Genomic DNA, 27,228 nt, shown 5'->3' with positions numbered 1-27,228 from the left:
GCTGCTGGTGTGGTAACTTTGGGGTTGCTCTGAACCCCCAACGGTGGGCTACCTTGGACCCAAACTTGAGCCTTGTAAGTGATTTACTTACCTGACAAAACTAACAAAAACTTAACTCCCCCAGGAACTGTGAAAATTGCACTGTGTCCACTTTTAAAACAGCTATTTGTGTTTTATATGAAAAGTATATATGCTACTGTAATTATTCAAAGTTCCTAAAGTACTTACCTGCAATACCTTTCAAATTAGATATTACATGTAGAATTTGAACCTGTGGTTCTTAAAATAAACTAAGAAAATATATTTTTCTATAACAAAACCTATTGGCTGGATTTGTCTCTGAGTGTGTGTTCCTCATTTATTGCCTGTGTGTATGTACAACAAATGCTTAACACTACTCCTTTGATAAGCCTTCTGCTCGACCACACTACCACAAAATAGAGCATTAGTATTATCTCTTTTTGCCACTATCTTACCTCTAAGGGGAACCCTTGGACTCTGTGCATACTATTCCTTACTTTGAAATAGTGCATACAGAGCCAACTTCCTACAGTAGGTCAGCAGGAATCTGGTGTCAGGAGCTCACCTAAATACTGAATTTAGGGGCTTAAGCGGGGGGCGGTGTATGGTAGTAGCCAATGGGTTACTTTCTCTTGGGTGCCACTATGCCCCCAAATGACCACTTCATGTGAGAAGAGGATTACCTCTACAGTACAACCGTGATAATGTCCTTGCCTCCAGCCACACAGGTGGTGATCCGGCAATGGCAAACTGCCCTGCGGCGCATAGGTTGGAGGGAGCGGCTGATGGAGATGTCACTATTGCAGGGCACGCGGCTGCCCCAGGTGGCTAGTCTTGAATGATTCAGCAGATGGGACCCTATAGGGATTTCCTCTCTGGGCGACATAATGTGCAACACAATGCTTATATCTTTCCAGGACCTACAGAGAAGCCAGTTCCATAGGTATCTCCAACTCTGGCATGCTATTGCACTTTATATCAGGAAGCTAGTTTCACTCCCTGAATACAGTCCACTGGAGGGCAAGCTTCTCTTTGAGCTCCTGGGAGCCCACAAAGTGACACAGATTTATCGCACCTTAGTAGTCCACAGCACTCGCACCCTATTGGCCCTGCGTGGCACCTGGGAGGCGGACCTAGGTTAGATGGACAACAATGATTGGGTGGACGCTAGGCACTCCCCCGGAAGGCAGCCATTTCAGCCTGCCTCCTTCTCATACAATTAAAATACCTGCACTGGGCATATTACACGGGGCACCAACTAAGGAGAATGGGTCTTCTAGCCTCCCCCGCAATGCCTCTGCTCTCAATCTGAAGATGGCATTTTCTTACACGCTGTCTGGAGCTGTTGCATTTCTGAAGGGGTGTTGCTGCTTATCTGGGGGAGATACTAGCGTGGAGCACACCCCTAGACCTCAAGCTAACTCTCCTTCATATACAGTAGGCTTTAGTGGAAATATATATATAGCTCGGAGTGTTACAAGTTGTTTTTCTTCGAAGAAGTCTTTTTGAGTCACGAGATCGAGGGACTCCTCCCCTTTCGGCTCCATTGCGCATGGGCGTCGACTCCATCTTAGATTGTTTTCTTTCCGCCATCGGGTTCGGACGTGTTCCTTTTCGCGCTGCGTTTCGGTTCGGAAAGATAGTTAGAATCTCTGAAAATTCGACGGTATTGTTTGCGTTCGGTATCGGGTTAGTTACAACAGATCGACACAGAATTTTGAAGAGCTCCGGTGGCCCTTTGGGGTTTTTGATCCCCCATCGGGGCCTGGTCGGCCCGACCACGTGTCTCTTCAAGGCTAATGGAACGGACCCCATTCCGCTTCTGCCCCAAATCTCACAACAAGTATTCTTATACAGATCAGCATCTGGTCTGTAACTTGTGTTTGTCTCCAGAACACAAAGAAGATACTTGTGAAGCCTGTCGAGCGTTTCGGTCGAGGAAGACATTAAGAGACCGAAGAGCGAGAAGACCACAGATGGCGTCGGCGCCGACAGGACAAAAACACCTGGAGGAGGAAGAAGAAGAAACCTTCTCCATCGAGGAGTCGGACTCGGACGAGGTCGATCCCGAACAGATGCCGAAAACCGTGAGTAAGACGTCGACTCACGGAAAGACCGCTAAAGCCCAGGGGACGCCACCGCCAGCAGGCCATGGCTTAACCCGAAAAATAGGTGACCGATCATCGGAACCGAAAAAGGGCACGCACGTGTCGAAGACATCCGACTCCGGTCGAGATACCGGCACAGAGCAGACTCGACCCCGAGACAGCTGGTCCGAGCAAGTTCGCCACCGAGAGGGCGGCACCGAAACGAGTCGCCACCGAGAGACCAGAACGCCCAAAATTTAAAAAGTGTTGTCTGAGCCGAAAAAGACTGCAGAAAAAGTTTCCATTCCGAAACATGCGGCCTCGGAACCGAAAATAAATTCCTACACAGAGGAACAGGGGCTGTCCTCACAAATGCAAGGACATAGGTTCGGACAAGAACTAGAGTCAATGGAGCCAGACTACACTCAGAGAAGGCTCCACATCCAAAAGGACACAGGGAAGGTAAGTACTCTTCCCCCAAGACCGTCGCCACCTGAGGACAGTACAGCCTACACACAGGTGGTGTCAAGAGCAGCGGCGTTTCATAATGTCACTGTAGGAAGTTGGCTCTGTATGTGCTATTTCAAAGTAAGGAATAGCATGCACAGAGTCCAAGGGTTCCCCTTAGAGGTAAGATAGTGGCAAAAAGAGATAATACTAATGCTCTATTTTGTGGTAGTGTGGTCGAGCAGTAGGCTTATCCAAGGAGTAGTGTTAAGCATTTGTTGTACATACACATAGACAATAAATGAGGTACACACACTCAGAGACAAATCCAGCCAATAGGTTTTGTATAGAAAAATATCTTTTCTTAGTTTATTTTAAGAACCACAGGTTCAAATTCTACATGTAATCTCATTCGAAAGGTATTGCAGGTAAGTACTTTAGGAACTTCAAATCATCAAAATTGCATGTATACTTTTCAAGTTATTCACAAATAGCTGTTTTAAAAGTGGACACTTAGTGCAATTTTCACAGTTCCTAGGGGAGGTAAGTATTTGTTAGGTTAACCAGGTAAGTAAGACACTTACAGGGCTTAGTTCTTGGTCCAAGGTAGCCCACCGTTGGGGGTTCAGAGCAACCCCAAAGTCACCACACCAGCAGCTCAGGGCCGGTCAGGTGCAGAGTTCAAAGTGGTGCCCAAAACGCATAGGCTAGAATGGAGAGAAGGGGGTGCCCCGGTTCCGGTCTGCTTGCAGGTAGGTACCCGCGTCTTCGGAGGGCAGACCAGGGGGGTTTTGTAGGGCACCGGGGGGGACACAAGCCCACACAGAAATTTCACCCTCAGCAGCGCGGGGGCGGCCGGGTGCAGTGTAGAAACAAGCGTCGGGTTTGTAATGGAAGTCAATGGGAGATCTAGGGATCTCTTCAGCGCTGCAGGCAAGGGGGGGGTTCCTCGGGGAAACCTCCACTTGGGCCAGGGAGAGGGACTCCTGGGGGTCACTTCTCCAGTGAAAGTCCGGTCCTTCAGGTCCTGGGGGCTGCGGGTGCAGGGTCTCTCCCAGGTGTCGGGACTTAGGATTCAAAGAGTCGCGGTCAGGGGAAGCCTCGGGATTCCCTCTGCAGGCGGCGCTGTGGGGGCTCAGGGGGGACAGGTTTTTGTACTCACAGTCTTAGAGTAGTCCTGGGGTCCCTCCTGAGGTGTTGGATCGCCACCAGCCGAGTCGGGGTCGCCGGGTGCAGTGTTGCAAGTCTCACGCTTCTTGCGGGGAGCTTGCAGGGTTCTTTAAAGCTGCTGGAAACAAAGTTGCAGCTTTTCTTGGAGCAGGTCCGCTGTCCTCGGGAGTTTCTTGTCTTTTCGAAGCCGGGGCAGTCCTCAGAGGATGTCGAGGTCGCTGGTCCCTTTGGAAGGCGTCGCTGGAGCAGGATCTTTGGAAGGCAGGAGACAGGCCGGTGAGTTTCTGGAGCCAAGGCAGTTGTCGTCTTCTGGTCTTCCTCTGCAGGGGTTTTCAGCTAGGCAGTCCTTCTTCTTGTAGTTGCAGGAATCTAATTTTCTAGGGTTCAGGGTAGCCCTTAAATACTAAATTTAAGGGCGTGTTTAGGTCTGGGGGGTTAGTAGCCAATGGCTACTAGCCCTGAGGGTGGGTACACCCTCTTTGTGCCTCCTCCCAAGGGGAGGGGGTCACAATCCTAACCCTATTGGGGGAATCCTCCATCTGCAAGATGGAGGATTTCTAAAAGTCAGAGTCACCTCAGCTCAGGACACCTTAGGGGCTGTCCTGACTGGCCAGTGACTCCTCCTTGTTGCTTTCTTTGTTCCCTCCAGCCTTGCCGCCAAAAGTGGGGGCCGTGGCCGGAGGGGGCGGGCAACTCCACTAAGCTGGAGTGCCCTGCTGGGCTGTGACAAAGGGGTGAGCCTTTGAGGCTCACCGCCAGGTGTCACAGCTCCTGCCTGGGGGAGGTGTTAGCATCTCCACCCAGTGCAGGCTTTGTTACTGGCCTCAGAGTGACAAAGGCACTCTCCCCATGGGGCCAGCAACATGTCTCTAGTGTGGCAGGCTGCTGGAACCAGTCAGCCTACACAGATAGTTGGTTAAGTTTCAGGGGGCACCTCTAAGGTGCCCTCTGTGGTGTATTTTACAATAAAATGTACACTGGCTTCAGTGTGCATTTATTGTGCTGAGAAGTTTGATACCAAACTTCCCAGTTTTCAGTGTAGCCATTATGGTGCTGTGGAGTTCGTGTTTGACAGACTCCCAGACCATATACTCTTATGGCTACCCTGCACTTACAATGTCTAAGGTTTTGTTTAGACACTGTAGGGGCACAGTGCTCATGCACTGGTACCCTCACCTATGGTATAGTGCACCCTGCCTTAGGGCTGTAAGGCCTGCTAGAGGGGTGTCTTACCTATACTGCATAGGCAGTGAGAGGCTGGCATGGCACTCTGAGGGGAGTGCCATGTCGACTTACTCATTTTGTTCTCACTAGCACACACAGGCTTGTAAGCAGTGTGTCTGTGCTGAGTGAGGGGTCTCTAGGGTGGCATAAGACATGCTGCAGCCCTTAGAGACCTTTCTTGGCATCAGGGCCCTTGGTACTAGAAGTACCAGTTACAAGGGACTTATCTGAATGCCAGGGTGTGCCAATTGTGGATACAATGGTACATTTTAGGTGAAGGAACACTGGTGCTGGGGCCTGGTTAGCAGGGTCCCAGCACACTTCTCAGTCAAGTCAGCATCAGTATCAGGCAAAAAGTGGGGGGTAACTGCAACAGGGAGCCATTTCTTTACAGTCACCCTGCATGCAGAGCCTATTGAGGATGACTTTTATTTAACACACTATCCTCCACACATAGCCAATACCAAAGCCTCCCTATGCTACCTGGAATGCTAAAACACTCCAAACAGGTGTTTCAGGAGCCTGTGAAGGGCAGGGCCATAACTCCAAGGGTGGAGAAGAAATACAAGCCACCGCCAACAGACCCTGTATACATCACGCAGCAATTAGCACCAGACTCTGTGGTAGAAGGGGCAGCTCGCAAGAGAGCGAACTCACACACCTCGGGAGACGCACCACCTCCAGACAAGGAGAGTCGCAAGTTCGACGCTGCAGGGAAAAGGGTTACAGCACAAGCGGACAACCAATGGCGCATTGCCAACTCACAGGCATTGCTGGCGAGATATGATAGGGCTCATTGGGACGAAATGCAACATTTCATTGAACACTTACCTAAAGAGTTCCAAAAAAGGGCACAACAGGTGGTGGAAGAAGGACAGAGTATCTCGAACAATCAGATACGCTCGGCAATGGATGCAGCAGATACAGCTGCTAGGACAGTAAATACAGCAGTGACCATAAGGAGACACGCATGGCTGCGTACATCAGGATTCAAGCCGGAAATACAACAAGCTGTGCTGAATATGCCATTTAACGGACAGCAGTTGTTTGGGCCGGAGGTGGACACTGCTATCGAAAAAAGGACCCTGATACGGCCAAAGCCATGGGCGAACTCTACTCCCCACAGAGCAGAGGCACATTTCGTAAAACACAGTTTCGAGGACAAAGCACAGAACCCACAACCTCACAAACAAGGCCCACTTATCAGAGCCAGTATCAGCGGGGACGTTTTTGGGAACAATATAGAGGGGGGCCAATTCCAAAAAAGTAGAGGGAAGTTCCAAAGTCCCAAAACTCCTCAAAACAAACAGTGACTCCGACGTCACAAATCCCCAACACATAACACCTGTGGGGGGGAGACTAACCAAGTTTTACAATCATTGGGAGGAAATAACAACAGACACTTAGGTCCTAGCAATTATCCAGCATGGTTATTGCATAGAATTTCTCAAATTCCCTCCAAATGTCCCAACGAAAACACACAATATGTCAAAACAACACATGGATCTTCTAAAACTAGAGGTCCAAGCGTTGTTACAAAAAGATGCAATAGAACTAGTACCAATTCATCAGAGAGGAACAGGAGTTTACTCGCTGTACTTTCTCATACCCAAAAAGGACAAAACTCTAAGACCTATATTAGATCTCAGAACATTAAATACCTACATTAAATCAGATCACTTTCACATGGTGACACTACAGGACGTAATCCCACTGCTCAAACAACAAGACTACATGACAACACTAGACCTAAAGGATGCATACTTCCATATACCGATACATCCTTCACACAGAAAGTACTTAAGGTTTGTATTCCAAGGGGTACATTACCAATTCAAAGTGTTGCCATTCGGGATAACAACTGCGCCAAGAGTTTTTACAAAATGCCTGGCAGTAGTGGCTGCACATATCAGGAGGCAGCAAATACATGTGTTTCCGTACCTAGACGATTGGTTAATCAAAACCAAGACGCAAGAACGGTGTTCACAACACACAAAGTACGTCATAGAAACCCTCCACAAACTAGGTTTCTCACTCAACTACACAAAGTTACACCTTCAGCCGTGTCAAACACAGCAATACTTAGGGGCGACAATCAACAAAAGGGATTGCCACTCCAAGTCCACAAAGGGTACAGGCGTTTCACAATGTAATACAGGCCATGTATCCAAAACAAAAGATACAAGTCAAGATGGTGATGAAACTACTAGGCATGATGTCCTCATGCATAGCCATTGTCCCAAACGCAAGGTTGCACATGCGTCCCTTACAGCAGTGCCTAGCATCACAATGGTCACAGGCACAGGGTCAACTTCTAGATCTAGTGTTGATAGACCGCCAAACATACACCTCGCTTCAATGGTGGAACAATATAAATTTAAACCAAGGGCGGCCTTTCCAAGACCCAGTGCCTCAATACGTAATAACAGATGCCTCAATGATAGGGTGGGGAGCACACCTCAATCAACACAGCATCCAAGGACAATGGGACACTCAGCAGAGACAGTTTCACATAAATCACTTAGAACTACTGGCAGTATTTCTAGCGTTGAAGGCATTTCAACCCATAATAAGCCACAAACACATTCTTGTCAAAACAGACAACATGACAACGATGTATTATCTGAACAAACAAAGAGGAACACACTCAACACAGTTGTGTCTCCTGGCACAAAAAATATGGCATTGGGCGATTCACAACCACATTCGCCTAATAGCACAGTTTATTCCAGGGATTCAGAATCAGTTAGCAGACAATCTCTCTCGGGATCACCAACAGATCCACGAATGGGAGATTCACCCCCAAATACTAAACACTTACTTCCAAAGATGGGGAACACCACAAATAGACCTATTTGCAACAAAAGAAAACGTAAAATGCTAAAATTTCGCATCCAGGTACCCACAAGATCAATCTCAGGGCAATGCGTTATGGATGAGTTGGTCAGGGATATTTGCATACTCTTTCCCCTCTCTCCCACTCCTTCCGTATCTAGTAAACAAATTGAGTCAAAACAAACTCAAACTCATACTTATAGCACCAACCTGGGCAAGACAACCTTGGTTCACAACACTACTAGACCTCTCAGTAGTGCCTCATGTCAAGCTTCCAAGCAGACCAGATCTGTTAACTCAACGCAAACAACAGATCAGGCATCCAAATCCAGCATCACTGAATCTAGCAATTTGGCTCCTGAAGTCTTAAAATTCGGACACTGTAAGGAAATGCCTCCTTGGCATGGTTGCCCCCTGACTTTTTGCCTTTGCTGATGCTATGTTTACAATTGAAAGTGTGCTGAGGCCTGCTAACCAGGCCCCAGCACCAGTGTTCTTTCCCTAACCTGTATTTTTGTATCCACAATTGGCAGACCCTGGCATCCAGATAAGTCCCTTGTAACTGGTACTTCTAGTACCAAGGGCCCTGATGCCAAGGAAGGTCTCTAAGGGCTGCAGCATGTCTTATGCCACCCTGGAGACCTCTCACTCAGCACAGACACACTGCTTGCCAGCTTGTGTGTGCTAGTGAGGACAAAACGAGTAAGTCGACATGGCACTCCCCTCAGGGTGCCATGCCAGCCTCTCACTGCCTATGCAGTATAGGTAAGACACCCCTCTAGCAGGCCTTACAGCCCTAAGGCAGGGTGCACTATACCATAGGTGAGGGTACCAGTGCATGAGCATGGTACCCCTACAGTGTCTAAACAAAACCTTAGACATTGTAAGTGCAGGGTAGCCATAAGAGTATATGGTCTGGGAGTCTGTCAAACACGAACTCCACAGCACCATAATGGCTACACTGAAAACTGGGAAGTTTGGTATCAAACTTCTCAGCACAATAAATGCACACTGATGCCAGTGTACATTTTATTGCAAAATACACCCCAGAGGGCACCTTAGAGGTGCCCCCTGAAACTTAACCGACTATCTGTGTAGGCTGACTAGTTCCAGCAGCCTGCCACACTAGAGACATGTTGCTGGCCCCATGGGGAGAGTGCCTTTGTCACTCTGAGGCCAGTAACAAAGCCTGCACTGGGTGGAGATGCTAACACCTCCCCCAGGCAGGAGCTGTGACACCTGGCGGTGAGCCTCAAAGGCTCACCCCTTTGTCACAGCCCAGCAGGGCACTCCAGCTTAGTGGAGTTGCCCGCCCCCTCCGGCCACGGCCCCCACTTTTGGCGGCAAGGCTGGAGGGAACAAAGAAAGCAACAAGGAGGAGTCACTGGCCAGTCAGGACAGCCCCTAAGGTGTCCTGAGCTGAGGTGACTCTGACTTTTAGAAATCCTCCATCTTGCAGATGGAGGATTCCCCCAATAGGGTTAGGATTGTGACCCCCTCCCCTTGGGAGGAGGCACAAAGAGGGTGTACCCACCCTCAGGGCTAGTAGCCATTGGCTACTAACCCCCCAGACCTAAACACGCCCTTAAATTTAGTATTTAAGGGCTACCCTGAACCCTAGAAAATTAGATTCCTGCAACAACAAGAAGAAGGACTGCCTAGCTGAAAACCCCTGCAGAGGAAGACCAGAAGACAACAACTGCCTTGGCTCCAGAAACTCACCGGCCTATCTCCTGCCTTCCAAAGAACTCTGCTCCAGCGACGCCTTCCAAGGGACCAGCGACCTCTGAATCCTCTGAGGACTGCCCTGCTTCGAAAAAGACAAGAAACTCCAGAGGACAGCGGACCTGCTCCAAAAAGACTGCAACTTTGTTTCAAGAAGCAGCTTTAAAGAACCCTGCAACTCCCCGCAAGAAGCGTGAGACTTGCAACACTGCACCCGGCGACCCCGACTCGGCTGGTGGAGAACCAACACCTCAGGGAGGACCCCCGGACTACTCTACGACTGTGAGTACCAAAACCTGTCCCCCCTGAGCCCCCACAGCGCCGCCTGCAGAGGGAATCCCGAGGCTTCCCCTGACCGCGACTCTCTGAAACCTAAGTCCCGACGCCTGGAAAAGACCCTGCACCCGCAGCCCCCAGGACCTGAAGGACCGGACTTTCACTGCAGAAGTGACCCCCAGGAGTCCCTCTCCCTTGCCCAAGTGGAGGTTTCCCCGAGGAAGCCCCCCCTTGCCTGCCTGCAGCGCTGAAGAGATCCGTTGATCTCTCATAGACTAACATTGCAAACCCGACGCTTGTTTCTACACTGCACCCGGCCGCCCCCGCGCTGCTAAGGGTGAAATTTCTGTGTGGGCTTGTGTCCCCCCGGTGCCCTACAAAACCCCCCTGGTCTGCCCTCCGAAGACGCGGGTAATTACCTGCAAGCAGACCGGAACCGGGGCACCCCCTTCTCTCCATTCTAGCCTATGCGTTTTTGGCACCACTTTGAACTCTGCACCTGACCGGCCCTGAGCTGCTGGTGTGGTGACTTTGGGGTTGCTCTGAACCCCCAACGGTGGGCTACCTTGGACCAAGAACTGAACCCTGTAAGTGTCCTACTTACCTGGTAAAACTAACAAAAACTTACCTCCCCCAGGAACTGTGAAAATTGCACTGTGTCCACTTTTAAAATAGCTATTTGTGAATAACTTGAAAAGTATACATGCAATTGAAATTATTCAAAGTTCCTAATGTACTTACCTGCAATACCTTTCAAACAAGATATTACATGTTAAATTTGAACCTGTGGTTCTTAAAATAAACTAAGAAAAGATATTTTTCTATAACAAAACCTATTGGCTGGATTTGTCTCTGAGTGTGTGTACCTCATTTATTGTCTATGTGTATGTACAACAAATGCTTAACACTACTCCTTGGATAAGCCTACTGCTCGACCACACTACCACAAAATAGAGCATTAGTGTTATCTATTTTTACCACTATTTTACCTCTAATGGGAACCCTTGGACTCTGTGCATGCTATTCCTTACTTTGAAATAGCACATACAGAGCCAACTTCCTACATTGGTGGATCAGCGGTGGGGTACAAGACTTTGCATTTGCTGGACTACTCAGCCAATACCTGATCACACGACAAATTCCAAAATTGTCATTAGAAATTGATTTTTGCAATTTGAAAAGTTTTCTAAATTCTTAAGACCTGCTAGGGCCTTGTGTTAGATCCTGTTTAGCATTTCTTTTAGAGTTTAAAAGTTTGTAAAAGTTTGAATTAGATTCTAGAACCAGTTGTAGATTCTTAAAAAGTATTCCAACTTTTAGAAGCAAAATGTCTAGCACAGATGTGACTGTGGTGGAACTCGACACCACACCTTACCTCCATCTTAAGATGAGGGAGCTAAGGTCACTCTGTAAAATAAAGAAAATAACAATGGGCCCCAAACCTACCAAAATACAGCTCCAGGAGCTCTTGGCAGAGTTTGAAAAGGCCAACCCCTCTGAGGGTGGCAACTCAGAGGAAGAGGATAGTGACTTGGAGGAAAATTCCCCCCTACCAGTCCTATCTAGGGAGAACAGGGTCCCTCAAACCCTGACTCCAAAAATAATAGTCAGAGATGCTGGTTCTCTCACAGGAGAGACCAACACCTCTGAAATCACTGCGGATAACTCCAGTGAAGAGGACATCCAGTTAGCCAGGATGGCCAAAAAATTGGCTTTGGAAAGACAGATCCTAGCCATAGAGAGGGAAAGACAAGAGATGGGCCTAGGACCCATCAATGGTGGCAGCAACATAAATAGGGTCAGAGATTCTCCTGACATGTTGAAAATCCCCAAAGGGATTGTAACTAAATATGAAGATGGTGATGACATCACCAAATGGTTCACAGCTTTTGAGAGGGCTTGTGTAACCAGAAAAGTGAACAAATCTCACTGGGGTGCTCTCCTTTGGGAAATGTTCACAGGAAAGTGTAGGGATAGACTCCTCACACTCTCTGGAAAAGATGCAGAATCTTATGACCTCATGAAGGGTACCCTGATTGAGGGCTTTGGATTCTCCACTGAGGAGTATAGGATTAGATTCAGGGGGGCTCAAAAATCCTCGAGCCAGACCTGGGTTGACTTTGTAGACTACTCAGTAAAAACACTAGATGGTTGGATTCAAGGCAGTGGTGTAAGTAATTATGATGGGCTGTACAATTTATTTGTGAAAGAACACCTGTTAAGTAATTGTTTCAATGATAAACTGCATCAGCATCTGGTAGACCTAGGACCAATTTCTCCCCAAGAATTGGGAAAGAAGGCGGACCATTGGGTCAAGACAAGGGTGTCCAAAACTTCCACAGGGGGTGACCAAAAGAAAGGGGTCACAAAACCTCCCCAGGGGAAAGGTGGTGAGACAGCCAAAAATAAAAATAGTAAAGAGTCTTCTACAGGCCCCCAAAAACCTGCACAGGAGGGTGGGCCCAGAGCCTCTTCACAAAACAATCCTGGGTACAAGGGTAAAAACTTTGATCCCAAAAAGGCCTGGTGTCGTAGCTGTAATCAGCCTGGACACCAAACTGGAGACAAGGCCTGTCCCAAGAAAGGTTCCACTCCAAACTCTAATCCAGGTAACACTGGAATGGCTAGTCTCCAAGTGGGATCAACAGTGTGCCCAGAGCAAATCAGGGTCCACACTGAAGCTACTCTAGTCTCTGAGGGTGGGGTGGATTTAGCCACACTAGCTACCTGGCCCCCTAACATGCAAAAATACAGGCAGCAGCTCTTTATTAATGGGACAAGTGTAGAGGGCCTGAGGGATACAGGTGCCAGTGTCACCATGGTGACAGAGAAACTGGTTTCCCCTGGCCAATACCTGACTGGAAAAACTTATACAGTCACCAATGCTGACAATCAAACTAAAGCACATCCCATGGCAATGGTAACTTTAGAATGGGGAGGGGTCAATGGCCTGAAACAGGTGGTGGTCTCCTCAAACATCCCAGTAGACTGTCTGCTTGGAAATGACCTGGAGTCCTCAGCATGGGCTGAGGTAGAACTAAAAACCCATGCAGCCATGCTGGGTATCCCTGAACTGGTGTGTGTAAAAACAAGAGCACAATGCAAGGCACAGGGTGAAAAAGTAGAGCTGGAGTCTGGAAAAATGGCCCAGCCTACCAAGAGAAAAGGAAAGTCAGTTGGGAAACCAACTGCAACACAGTCAGAAAAAGGGAACCTCTCTTCTCAGGAAGAAGTTCTGCCCTCTGAGGGAACTGAGCCTTTGGAACTTGAACCTTATCAGGTTGAGCTCTTAGGCCCAGGGGGACCCTCAAGGGAGGAGCTGTGTAAGGGACAAGAAACCTGTCCCTCTCTTGAAGGCCTTAGGCAGCAAGCTGCTGAAGAGTCCAAGGGCAAGAAAAATGGAACACATAGGGTCTATTGGGAAGATGGACTCCTGTACACTGAGGCCAGAGACCCCAAACCTGGTGCCACTAGGAGAGTGGTAGTGCCTCAGTCGTTCAGAGAGTTTATTCTGACCTTAGCCCATGATATTCCCCTTGCTGGGCATTTGGGACAAACCAAGACGTGGGAGAGGTTAGTCAACCACTTCTACTGGCCCAATATGTCCCAGAAGGTTAAGGAGTTTTGCCTCTCCTGCCCCACCTGTCAATCCAGTGGTAAGACAGGTGGGCACCCAAAGGCCCCCCTCATTCCACTTCCAGTGGTGGGAGTCCCCTTTGAAAGAGTGGGTGTGGACATAGTTGGTCCACTGGAACCTCCCACAGCCTCAGGAAATATGTACATCCTAGTAGTAGTGGATCATGCTACTAGGTATCCTGAAGCTATTCCCCTTAGGTCGACTACTGCCCCTGCAGTAGCCAAGGCCCTCATTGGTATCTTTACCAGAGTGGGTTTCCCTAAGGAGGTGGTGTCTGACAGAGGTACCAACTTCATGTCAGCATACCTAAAACACATGTGGAATGAGTGTGGAGTGACTTACAAATTCACTACACCATACCATCCACAAACTAATGGCTTAGTTGAGAGATTCAACAAGACATTAAAAGGCATGATCATGGGGCTCCCAGAAAAACTCAAAAGGAGATGGGATGTCCTCCTGCCATGTCTGCTTTTTGCTTACAGAGAGGTGCCACAGAAGGGAGTAGGATTCTCACCCTTTGAACTTCTGTTTGGTCATCCTGTAAGGGGACCACTTGCTCTTGTTAAAGAAGGCTGGGAGAGACCTCTTCATGAGCCTAAACAAGACATAGTGGACTATGTACTTGGCCTTCGCTCTAGAATGGCAGAGTACATGGAAAAGGCAACCAAAAACCTTGAGGCCAGCCAACAGCTCCAGAAGTTTTGGTATGACCAAAAGGCTGCACTGGTTGAGTTCCAACCAGGGCAGAAAGTCTGGGTTCTGGAGCCTGTGGCTCCCAGGGCACTCCAGGACAAATGGAGTGGCCCTTACCCAGTGCTAGAAAGGAAGAGTCAGGTCACCTACCTGGTGGACCTGGGCACAAGCAGGAGCCCCAAGAGGGTGATCCATGTGAACCGCCTTAAGCTCTTCCATGACAGGGCTGATGTGAATCTGTTGATGGTAACAGATGAGGATCAGGAGGCAGAGAGTGAACCTCTCCCTGATCTTCTGTCATCAGACCCAAAAGATGGCACAGTAGACGGAGTGATCTACTCAGACACCCTCTCTGGCCAACAGCAAGCTGATTGTAGGAGAGTCCTACAACAGTTTCCTGAACTCTTCTCCTTAACCCCTGGTCAGACACACCTGTGTACCCATGATGTGGACACAGGAGACAGCATGCCTGTCAAAAACAAAATCTTTAGACAGTCTGACCATGTTAAGGAAAGCATCAAGGTGGAAGTCCACAAGATGCTGGAATTGGGAGTCATTGAGCGCTCTGACAGCCCCTGGGCTAGCCCAGTGGTCTTAGTCCCCAAACCTCACACCAAAGATGGAAAGAAAGAGATGAGGTTTTGTGTGGACTACAGGGGGCTCAATTCTGTCACCAAGACAGATGCTCATCCAATTCCTAGAGCTGATGAGCTCATAGATAAATTAGGTGCTGCCAAATTCTTAAGTACCTTTGACTTGACAGCAGGGTACTGGCAAATAAAAATGGCACCTGGAGCAAAAGAGAAAACAGCATTCTCCACACCTGATGGGCATTATCAGTTTACTGTTATGCCCTTTGGTTTAAAGAATGCCCCTGCCACCTTCCAAAGGTTGGTGAATCAAGTCCTTGCTGGTTTGGAGTCCTTTAGCACAGCTTATCTTGATGATATTGCTGTCTTTAGCTCCACCTGGCAGGATCACCTGGTCCACCTGAAGAAGGTTTTGAAGGCTCTGCAATCTGCAGGCCTCTCTATCAAGGCATCCAAATGCCAGATAGGGCAGGGAACTGTGGTTTACTTGGGCCACCTTGTAGGTGGAGGCCAAGTTCAGCCACTCCAACCCAAGATCCAGACTATTCTGGACTGGGTAGCTCCAAAAACCCAGACTCAAGTCAGGGCATTCCTTGGCTTGACTGGGTATTATAGGAGGTTTGTGAAGGGATATGGATCCATTGTGACAGCCCTCACTGAACTCACCTCCAAGAAAATGCCCAAGAAAGTGAACTGGACTGTGGAATGCCAACAGGCCTTTGACACCCTGAAACAAGCAATGTGCTCAGCACCAGTTCTAAAAGCTCCAGATTATTCTAAGCAGTTCATTGTGCAGACAGATGCCTCTGAACATGGGATAGGGGCAGTTTTGTCCCAAACAAATGATGATGGCCTTGACCAGCCTGTTGCTTTCATTAGCAGGAGGTTACTCCCCAGGGAGCAGCGTTGGAGTGCCATTGAGAGGGAGGCCTTTGCTGTGGTTTGGTCCCTGAAGAAGCTGAGACCATACCTCTTTGGGACTCACTTCCTAGTTCAAACCGACCACAGACCTCTCAAATGGCTGATGCAAATGAAAGGTGAAAATCCTAAACTGTTGAGGTGGTCCATCTCCCTACAGGGAATGGACTTTATAGTGGAACACAGACCTGGGACTGCCCATGCCAATGCAGATGGCCTTTCCAGGTTCTTCCACTTAGAAAATGAAGACTCTCTTGGGAAAGGTTAGTCTCATCCTCTTTCGTTTGGGGGGGGGGTTGTGTAAGGAAATGCCTCCTTGGCATGGTTGCCCCCTGACTTTTTGCCTTTGCTGATGCTATGTTTACAATTGAAAGTGTGCTGAGGCCTGCTAACCAGGCCCCAGCACCAGTGTTCTTTCCCTAACCTGTATTTTTGTATCCACAATTGGCAGACCCTGGCATCCAGATAAGTCCCTTGTAACTGGTACTTCTAGTACCAAGGGCCCTGATGCCAAGGAAGGTCTCTAAGGGCTGCAGCATGTCTTATGCCACCCTGGAGACCTCTCACTCAGCACAGACACACTGCTTGCCAGCTTGTGTGTGCTAGTGAGGACAAAACGAGTAAGTCGACATGGCACTCCCCTCAGGGTGCCATGCCAGCCTCTCACTGCCTATGCAGTATAGGTAAGACACCCCTCTAGCAGGCCTTACAGCCCTAAGGCAGGGTGCACTATACCATAGGTGAGGGTACCAGTGCATGAGCATGGTACCCCTACAGTGTCTAAACAAAACCTTAGACATTGTAAGTGCAGGGTAGCCATAAGAGTATATGGTCTGGGAGTCTGTCAAACACGAACTCCACAGCACCATAATGGCTACACTGAAAACTGGGAAGTTTGGTATCAAACTTCTCAGCACAATAAATGCACACTGATGCCAGTGTACATTTTATTGCAAAATACACCCCAGAGGGCACCTTAGAGGTGCCCCCTGAAACTTAACCGACTGTCTGTGTAGGCTGACTAGTTCCAGCAGCCTGCCACACTAGAGACATGTTGCTGGCCCCATGGGGAGAGTGCCTTTGTCACTCTGAGGCCAGTAACAAAGCCTGCACTGGGTGGAGATGCTAACACCTCCCCCAGGCAGGAGCTGTGACACCTGGCGGTGAGCCTCAAAGGCTCACCCCTTTGTCACAGCCCAGCAGGGCACTCCAGCTTAGTGGAGTTGCCCGCCCCCTCCGGCCACGGCCCCCACTTTTGGCGGCAAGGCTGGAGGGAACAAAGAAAGCAACAAGGAGGAGTCACTGGCCAGTCAGGACAGCCCCTAAGGTGTCCTGAGCTGAGGTGACTCTGACTTTTAGAAATCCTCCATCTTGCAGATGGAGGATTCCCCCAATAGGATTAGGGATGTGACCCCCTCCCCTTGGGAGGAGGCACAAAGAGGGTGTACCCACCCTCCGGGCTAGTAGCCATTGGCTACTAACCCCCCAGACCTAAACACGCCCTTAAATTTAGTATTTAAGGGCTACCCTGAACCCTAGAAAATTAGATTCCTGCAACAACAAGAAGGACTGCCTAGCTGAAAACCCCTGCAGAGGAAGTCCAGAAGACAACAACTGCCTTGGCTCCAGAAACTCACCGGCCTATCTCCTGCCTTCCAAAGAACTCTGCTCCAGCGACGCCTTCCAAGGGACCAGCGACCTCTGAATCCTCTGAGGACTGCCCTGCTTCGAAAAAGACAAGAAACTCCCGAGGACAGCGGACCTGCTCCAAAAAGACTGCAACTTTGTTTCAAGAAGCAGCTTTAAAGAACCCTGCAACTCCCCGCAAGAAGCGTGAGACTTGCAACACTGCACCCGGCGACCCCGACTCGGCTGGTGGAGAACCAACACCTCAGGGAGGACCCCCGGACTACTCTACGACTGTGAGTACCAAAACCTGTCCCCCCTGAGCCCCCACAGCGCCGCCTGCAGAGGGAATCCCGAGGCTTCCCCTGACCGCGACTCTCTGAAACCTAAGTCCCGACGCCTGGAAAAGACCCTGCACCCGCAGCCCCCAGGACCTGAAGGACCGGACTTTCACTGCAGAAGTGACCCCCAGGAGTCCCTCTCCCTTGCCCAAGTGGAGGTTTCCCCGAGGAAGCCCCCCCTTGCCTGCCTGCAGCGCTGAAGAGATCCGTTGATCTCTCATAGACTAACATTGCAAACCCGACGCTTGTTTCTACACTGCACCCGGCCGCCCCCGCGCTGCTGAGGGTGAAATTTCTGTGTGGGCTTGTGTCCCCCCCGGTGCCCTACAAAACCCCCCTGGTCTGCCCTCCGAAGACGCGGGTACTTACCTGCAAGCAGACCGGAACCGGGGCACCCCCTTCTCTCCATTCTAGCCTATGCGTTTTTGGCACCACTTTGAACTCTGCACCTGACCGGCCCCGAGCTGCTGGTGTGGTGACTTTGGGGTTGCTCTGAACCCCCAACGGTGGGCTACCTTGGACCAAGAACTGAACCCTGTAAGTGTCGTACTTACCTGGTAAAACTAACAAAAACTTACCTCCCCCAGGAACTGTGAACATTGCACTGTGTCCACTTTTAAAATAGCTATTTGTGAATAACTTGAAAAGTATACATGCAATTGAAATGATTCAAAGTTCCTAATGTACTTACCTGCAATACCTTTCAAACAAGATATTACATGTTAAATTTGAACCTGTGGTTCTTAAAATAAACTAAGAAAAGATATTTTTCTATAACAAAACCTATTGGCTGGATTTGTCTCTGAGTGTGTGTACCTCATTTATTGTCTATGTGTATGTACAACAAATGCTTAACACTACTCCTTGGATAAGCCTACTGCTCGACCACACTACCACAAAATAGAGCATTAGTATTATCTATTTGTACCACTATTTTACCTCTAAGGGGAACCCTTGGACTCTGTGCATGCTATTCCTTACTTTGAAATAGCACATACAGAGCCAACTTCCTACAGACACTTAGACCTTACACAGGAATGTATGGAGGTCATAAAACAAGCTAGGAAGCCAACCACAAGACATTGCTATGCAAATAAGTGGAAAAGATTTGTTTATTATTGCAATAATAATCAAATTCAGCCATTACACGCATCCGCTAAAGACATCGTAAGCTACTTACTACATTTGCAAAGTCAAAGCTAGCTTTTTCATCCATTAAAATACATCTTACCGCAATTTCAGCTTATCTGCAAATTACGCACTCAACTTCATTGTTTAGGATACCAGTCATAAAAGCATTTATGGAAGGCCTAAAGAGAATTATACCACCAAGAAAACCACCAGTTCCTTCGTGGAACCTCAACATTGTCTTAACACGACTCATGGGTCCAAGCACTCATGTGAGATGCAATACTTAAGATGGAAAGTTGCATTTCTAATTGCCATCACATCTCTAAGAAGAGTAAGTGAGATACAAGCATTTACCATACAAGAACCATTTATTCAGATACACAAGCATAAAGTAGTTTTACAAACAAATCCAAAATTCTTACCAAAAGTCATATCACCGTTCCACTTGAATCAAACAGTAGAACTACCAGTGTTCTTCCCAAAGCCAGATTCTGTAGCTGAAAGAGCACTACATACATTGGACATCAAAAGAGCGTTAATATACTACATTGACAGAACAAAACAAATTTGGAAAACAAAACAATTCTTTGTAGCTTTCCAAAAACCTCATACAGGAAATCCAATTTCCAAACAAGGCATTGCTAGATGGATAGTTAAATTCATTCAAACCTGTTATCTCAAAGCAAAAAGAGATCTGCCTATTACACCAAAGGCACATTCAACTAGAAAGAAAGGTGCAACCATTGCCTTTCTAGCAAACATTCCAATGACTGAAATATGTAAGGCAGCCACATGGTCTACGCCTCATACATTTACTAAGCATTACTGCGTGGATGTGCTAACAGCACAACAAGCCACAGTAGGACAAGCAGTACTACGAACTTTGTTTCAAACAACTTCAACTCCTACAGGCTGAACCACCGCTTTTGGGGAGATAACTGCTTACTAGTCTATGCAAAGCATGTGTATCTACAGCTACACATGCCATCTAAAGGAAAATGTCACTTACCCAGTGTACATCTGTTCGTGGCATGAGATGCTGCAGATTCACATGCGCCCACCCGCCTCCCCGGGAGCCTGTAGCCGTCTCGAAGTTGATCTTGAACATTTGTAAATTTGTAAATATATCACTTTAAACTACATTATGTACATACATATTTACTCCATTGCATGGGCACTATTACTATAATACACAACTCCTACCTCACCCTCTGCGGGGAAAACAATCTAAGATGGAGTCGACGCCCATGCGCAATGGAGCCGAAAAGGGAGGAGTCCCTCGATCTCATGCCACGAACAGATGTACACTGGGTAAGTGACATTTTATATATATATATATATATATATATATATATATATATATATATATATATATATATATATATAAGGAAATGCCTCCTTGGCATGGTTACCCCCTGACTTTTTGCCTTTGCTGATGCTAAGTTTTGATTTGAAAGTGTGCTGAGGCCTGCTAACCAGGCCCCAGCACCAGTGTTCTTTCCCGAACCTGTACTTTTGTTTCCACAATTGGTACACCCTGGCATCCAGGTAAGTCCCTTGTAACTGGTACCAAGGGCCCTGATGCCAGGGAAGGTCTCTAAGGGATGCAGCATGTCTTATGCCACCCTGGGGACCCCTCACTTAGCACAGACACACTGCTTGCCAGCTTGTGTGTGCTAGTAAGGACAAAACGAGTAAGTGGATATGGCACTCCCCTCAGGGTGCCATGCCAACCTCACACTGCCTATGCAGTATAGATAAGTCACCCCTCTAGCAGGCCTTACAGCCCTAAGGCAGGGTGCACTATACCATAGGTGAGGGCACCAGTGCATGAGCACTGTGCCCCTACAGTGTCTAAGCAAAACCTTAGACATTGTAATTGCAGGGTAGCCATAAGAGTATATGGTCTGGGAGTCTGTCATGCACGAACTCCACAGCACCATAATGGCTACACTGAAAACTGTGAAGTTTGGTATCAAACTTCTCCGCACAATAAATGCACACTGATGCCAGTGTACATTTTATTGTAACATACACCCCAGAGGGCACCTTAGAGGTGCCCCCTGAAACCTAAACCGACAATCTGTGTAGGCTGACTAGTTCTAGCAGCCTGCCACACACCAGACATGTTGCTGGCCACATGGGGAGAGTGCCTTTGTCACTCTGTGGCTAGTAACAAAGCCTGTACTGGGTGGAGGTGCTTCACACCTCCCTCTGCAGGAACTGTAACACCTGGCGGTGAGCCTCAAAGGCTCACCCCCTTTGTTACAGCACCACAGGGCACTCCAGCTAGTGGAGTTGCCCGCCCCCCTCTGGCCATGGCCCCACTTTTGGCGGCAAGGCCGGGGGAGATAATGAGAAAAACAAGGAGGAGTCACTGGCCAGTCAGGACAGCCCCTAAGGTGTCCTGAGCTGAGGTGACTCTGACTTTTAGAAATCCTCCATCTTGCAGATGGAGGATTCCCCCAAGAGGGATAGGAATGTGACCCCCTCCCCTTGGGAGGAGGCACAAAGAGGGTGTAGCCACCCTCAGGGCTAGTAGCCATTGGCTACTAACCCCCCAGACCTAAACACGCCCTTAAATTTAGTATTTAAGGGCTCCCCAAAACCTAGGAACTCAGATTCCTGCAACCTAAGAAGAAGAGGACTGCTAAGCTGAAACACCCTGCAGAGAAGACGGAGACACCAACTGCTTTGGCCCCAGCTCTACCGGCCTGTCTCCCCACTTCTAAAGACACTGCTCCAGCGACGCTCTCCCCAGGGACCAGCGACCTCTGAAGCCTCAGAGGACTGCCATGCATCTAGAAGGACCAAGAACTCCCGAGGACAGCGGCTCTGTTCACCCAAGACTGCAGCTTTGTAACAAAGGAGCAACTTTAAAACAACTTGCGTTTCCCGCCGGAAGCGTGAGACTTGACACTCTGCACCCGACGCCCCCGGCTCGACTTGTGGAGAACAAACACTTCAGAGAGGACTCCCCGGCGACTGTGAGACCGTGAGTAGCCAGAGTTGCCCCCACAGCAACGCCTGCAGAGGGAATCCCGAGGCTCCCCCTGACCGCGACTGCCTGCTTCTAAGAACCCGACGCCTGGTAGGGACACTGCACCCGCAGCCCCCAGGACCTGAAGGATCCGAACTCCAGTGCAGGAGTGACCCCCAGGAGGCCCTCTCCCTTGCCCAGGTGGTGGCTACCCCGAGGAGCCCCCCCTTGCCTGCCTGCATCGCTGAAGAGACCCCTTGGTCTCCCATTGATTTCAATTACAAACCGACGCGTGTTTGCACACTGCACCCGGCCGCCCCCCTTGCTGCTGAGGGTGTACTTTCTGTGTGGACTTGTGTCCCACCCGGTGCCCTACAAAACCCCCCTGGTCTGCCCTCCGAAGACGCAGGTACTTACCTGCTGGCAGACTGGAACCGGGGCACCCCCTTCTCCATTGAAGCCGATGCGTTTTGGGCACCACTTTGACCTCTGCAACGGACCGGCCCTGAGCTGCTGGTGTGGTAACTTTGGGGTTGCTCTGAACCCCCAATGGTGGGCTACCTTGGACCCAAACTTGAACCCTGTAGGTGGTTTACTTACCTCCAAAAACTAACTAACTCTTACTCCCCCCAGGAACTGTTGAAAATTGCACTGTCTAGTTTTAAAATAGCTATGTGATTTATGTGAAAACTGTATATGCTATTTTGCTAATTCAAGGTTCCTAAAGTACCTACCTGCAATACCTTTCATTTGAAGTATTACATGTAAATCTTGAACCTGTGGTTCTTAAAATAAACTAAGAAAATATATTTTTCTATACAAAAACCTATTGGCCTGGAATTGTCTGAGTGTGTGTTCCTCATTTATTGCCTGGGTGTGTACAACAAATGCTTAACACTACTCCTTTGATAAGCCTACTGCTCGACCACACTACCACAAAATAGAGCATTAGAATTATCTCTTTTTTGCCACTATCTTACCTCTAAGGGGAACCCTTGGACTCTGTGCATACTATTCCTTACTTTGAAATAGTGCATAGAGCCAACTTCCTACAATATATGGGTGGACTATAGAGGTATCACCCTAGCTCCTCTACAATCACACACCTCCTCCATAGACCAAATACGTACCTATGGGTTGTCCATTTCCTGAGGTAACATATATAACACCGTGGTCATTCTCATATTGCTTCGGATAATTACATTGGGCAGATTCCTTGGGTGGGTGTGTGGATGTGACCTAATCATGTCAACCTTTAGGTTTTGGTTCTTTCAGTGTGCTAATAAATGGCCTCCCAGCCATGTTGTCTGTGATAACTGCTAAAATTCCAATAACATATTGTAGGAAGTTGGCTCTGTATGCACTATTTCAAAGTAAGGAATAGTATGCACAGAGTCCAAGGGTTCCCCTTAGAGGTAAGACAGTGGCAAAAAGAGATAATACTAATGCTCTATTTTGTGGTAGTGTGGTCGAGCAGTAGGCTTATCAAAGGAGTAGTGTTAAGCATTTGTTGTACATACACACAGGCAATAAATGAGGAACACACACTCGGAAACAATTCCAGGCCAATAGGTTTTTGTTATAGAAAAATATATTTTCTTAGTTTATTTTAAGAACCACAGGTTCAAATTCTACATGTAATATCTCATTTGAAACGTATTGCAGGTAAGTACTTTAGGAACTTTGAATAATTACAGTAGCATATATACTTTTTACATAAAACACATTTAGCTGTTTTAAAAGTGGACACAGTGCAATTTTCACAGTTCCTGGGGGAGGTAAAGTATTGTTAGGTTTTGCAGGTAAGCAAACCACCTACGGGGCTAAGATTGGGGTCCAAGGTAGCCCACCGTTGGGGGTTCAGAGCAACCCCAAAGTCACTACACCAGCAGCTCAGGGCCGGTCAGGTGCAGAGTTCAAAGTGGTGCCCAAAACACATAGGCCTCAATGGAGAGAAGGGGGTGCCCCGGTTCCGGTCTGCCAGCAGGTAAGTACCTGCGTCTTCGGAGGGCAGACCAGGGGGGTTTTGTAGGGCACCGGGGGGGGACACAAGTCAGCACAAAAAGTACACCCTCAGCAGCGCGGGGGCGGCCGGGTGCAGTGTGTAAACAAGCGTTGGGTTCTCTGTAGGTTTCAATGGGAGACCAAGGGGTCTCTTCAGCGGTGCAGGCAGGCAAGGGGGGGGGGGTCCTCGGGGTAGCCACCACCTGGGCAAGGGAGAGGGCCTCCTGGGGGTCACTCCTGCTCAGAAGTTCCGTTCCTTCAGGTGCTGGGGGCTGCGGGTGCAGGGTCTTTTCCAGCCGTCTGGAAAGGGAGTTCAGCCAGTCGCGGTCAGGGGGAGCCTCGGGATTCCCTCTGCAGGCGTCGCTGTGGAGCTCAGGGGGGACAACTTTGGTTACTCACGGTCTCGGAGTCGCCGGATGGTCCTCCCTGAGGTGTTGGTCCTCCACCAGTCGAGTCGGGGTCGCCGGGTGCAGTGTTGCAAGTCTCACGCTTCTTGCGGGGAGTTGCAGGGGTCTTTAAATCTGCTCCTTTGAAACAAAGTTGCAGTCTATTGGAGCAGGGCCGCTGTCCTCGGGAGTTCCTTGTTTTTCTTGAAGCAGGGCAGTCCTCTGAGGATTCAGAGGTCGCTGGCCCTTTTGGAAAGCGTCGCTGGAGCAGGTTTCTTTGGGAGGCAGGAGACAGGCCGGTAGGACTGGGGCCAAAGCAGTTGGTGTCTTCTGTTCTTCCTCTGCAGGGGTTTTTCAGCTCAGCAGTCTTCTTCTTCTTGTAGGTTTCAGGAATCTAAATTCTTAGGTTCAGGGAAGCCCTTAAATACTAAATTTAAGGGCGTGTTTAGGTCTGGGGGGTTAGTAGCCAATGGCTACTAGCCCTGAGGGTAGGTACACCCTCTTTGTGCCTCCTCCCAAGGGGAGGGGGTCACATTCCTATCCCTATTGGGGGAATCCTCCTTCTACAAGATGGAGGATTTCTAAAAGTCAGAGTCACCTCAGCTCAGGACACCTTAGGGGCTGTCCTGACTGGCCAGTGACTCCTCCTTGTTTTTCTCATTATCTCTCCTGGACTTGCCGCCAAAAGTGGGGGCTGGGTCCAGGGGGCGGGCATCTCCACTAGCTGGAGTGCCCTGGGGCATTGTAACACGAAGCTTGAGCCTTTGAAGCTCACTGCTAGGTGTTACAATTCCTGCAGGGGGGAGGTGTGAAGCACCTCCACCCAGAGCAGGCTTTGTTTCTGTCCTCAGAGAGCACAAAGGCTCTCACCGCATGAGGTCAGAAACTCGTCTCTCAGCAGCAGGCTGGCAGAGACCAGTCAGTCCTGCACTGAACAATTGGGTAAAATACAGGGGGCATCTCTAAGATGCCCTCTGTCTGCATTTTTTAATAAATCCAACACTGGCATCAGTGTGGGTTTATTATTCTGAGAAGTTTGGTGCCAAACTTCCCAGTATTCAGTGGAGCCATTATGGAGCTGTGGAGTACGTTTTTGACAGACTCCCAGGCCATATACTCTTATGGCTACCCTGCACTTACAATGTCTAAGGTTTTGCTTAGACACTGTAGGGGCATAGTGCTCATGCACATATGCCCTCACCTGTGGTATAGTGCACTCTGCCTTAGGGCTGTAAGGCCTGCTAGAGGGGTGACTTACCTATGCCACAGGCAGTGTGAGGTTGGCATGGCACCCTGAGGGGAGTGCCATGTCGACTTAGTCATTTTCTCCCCACCAGCACACACAAGCTGGCAAGCAGTGTGTCTGTGCTGAGTGAGGGGTCCCTAGGGTGGCATAAGACATGCTGCAGCCCTTAGAGACCTTCCCTGGCATCAGGGCCCTTGGTACCCGGGTACCAGTTACAAGGGACTTACCTGGATGCCAGGGGTGTGCCAATTGTGGAGACAATGGTACATTTTAGGTGAAAGAACACTGGTGCTGGGGCCTGGTTAGCAGGGTCCCAGCACATTTCTCAGTCAAGTCAGCATCAGTATCAGGCAAAAAGTGGGGGGTAACTGCAACAGGGAGCCATTTCTTTACACATATATAAAGATACTTGTTGTTTTTTTTTTTTTTTTAATTGCGGTGGATCTCCTTATTGAGTTGTGTCTCATTTATTGCCTACAAATTTGCAGATGTCTAACACTACTCTCTGATAAACCTAAGGCTGTTCGACAACACTAACCCCTAAAAGAGCACCTTGGGATTGCTAGAGCAAGTCCCTGTCCACTAGAAAGGGTACCCCTGGACTCTCTGCACGATATATCTCATTTGATATATCATATAACGAGCCAGCTTCCTACACTCGGCTGGCAGTTTTCATGCAAGTAAAACCTACGTCTCTTGTTTCTGTGGTTCAGATTCATGTAATTTCATAGGCCCAACATGTTCCAGGAATATATCTCCTCACTACATTATGCAGCATCATATTGAAACAACACATTTGTTCCTTTCTTTCTTTGTAACACTCAGTCCTTTCACCTGCAAATAATGCTGCAAATGTTGCCCCCCTTCAGTGTTACCTGACCTCTTCATGCTCCTAAATCTCCATGTAATGCTCAGATTGGTCCCTTGCAATTGTGTGCTTTGCCTTTTCATACACCAGTAATGAGGCTGTCCCTTGAAGTGCTCTCTGCTGTCCCACCCACAGAGGTAATTCTGCTGACTCCACTGCCATGCAGTGATCCTGTTTCCCTGCATGCATATACACCGTACAATATGACTGCCTGTATTAGGCCCATTAGTATTGCTTATTTGGTCGGCAGTAATCTCACATGTGGTGCTCTGTGCATGCTAAAAGTAATACTGTGTATGCTGTTGCCTTGTAGTACTCTCTGGCCTATGCCTGCCTGAAGTTGGTGAATTACTCCTTCTTCTTCTGGCTCCCTTTCTACCTCAGCCATAAATTTCAGTGGAAGGAGGCTGAAGCTGACCAACTCTCCATCTGGTATGACGTTGGAGGAATCATCGGTATGTTTAACTATGCATGTCCTATGAAGAAATGTTGTGCTCACATTCGCTCTGATATAAATTACATTACATACTTGTGCTATAATAACAAAACTGATACATGCAGAGAAAGACAGGTCTGTTGGAGCCTTCGGCTTCCCATATTGCCTCACACTTGAACCTCAGTAGTAACTATATGGGCACACTCAGTGCTTCTGTACAATCAAGTAAAGACTACCCTCAGTTTAGAACCTGCCCCATGATTCTTTCATGGGTTGTGCTTCCATGCTACCTGTCTGAGAGCATGAGAATAGGTGTCCTACACTGCACCAAAGTCTGCCGTCTTACTTTGTCCCACAGTGATGATAACCTTAAGCGGTCTTCCTTTTTAGTACCCCATACCATCCCTTTCGCTGTGGTTCCTTAAGTGAAGTCCTCCCCATTGCATGTCACGGTGTATACAAATGAAACCCTTTGACCCGCTTCCCTCAGTGGGTAGAGTCCAAATACTTTCCATCTAACCACTCCTGTGTGGGCAGTGCTCCGCTCTACCTTGCCTTCTTTTGATATTTGCACTGTTTGTATT

At 48.6% G+C, this 27,228-nt stretch overlaps 1 protein-coding gene across 7 annotated transcripts in view; it reads left to right on the top strand.

The window, feature by feature from the left end:
* SLC37A3 (solute carrier family 37 member 3) overlaps positions 1 to 27,228 on the top strand; it is a 141,127-nt gene that overhangs the window by 56,343 nt on the left and 57,556 nt on the right. For all 7 annotated transcript variants that reach the window (XM_069227890.1, XM_069227887.1, XM_069227888.1 and 4 more), the window contains exon 10: positions 26,522 to 26,663. In XM_069227890.1, coding sequence (XP_069083991.1) covers positions 26,522 to 26,663 — 142 coding nt within the window. The remainder of the gene's footprint in view (positions 1 to 26,521; positions 26,664 to 27,228) is intronic.

This window comes from Pleurodeles waltl, chromosome 4_1 (genome assembly GCF_031143425.1).
Source record: "Pleurodeles waltl isolate 20211129_DDA chromosome 4_1, aPleWal1.hap1.20221129, whole genome shotgun sequence".
Lineage (NCBI taxonomy): Eukaryota > Metazoa > Chordata > Amphibia > Caudata > Salamandridae > Pleurodeles > Pleurodeles waltl.
The sequence above is the reverse complement of the archived record's forward strand: the minus strand, read 5'-3'. Positions and strand labels throughout refer to the sequence as shown.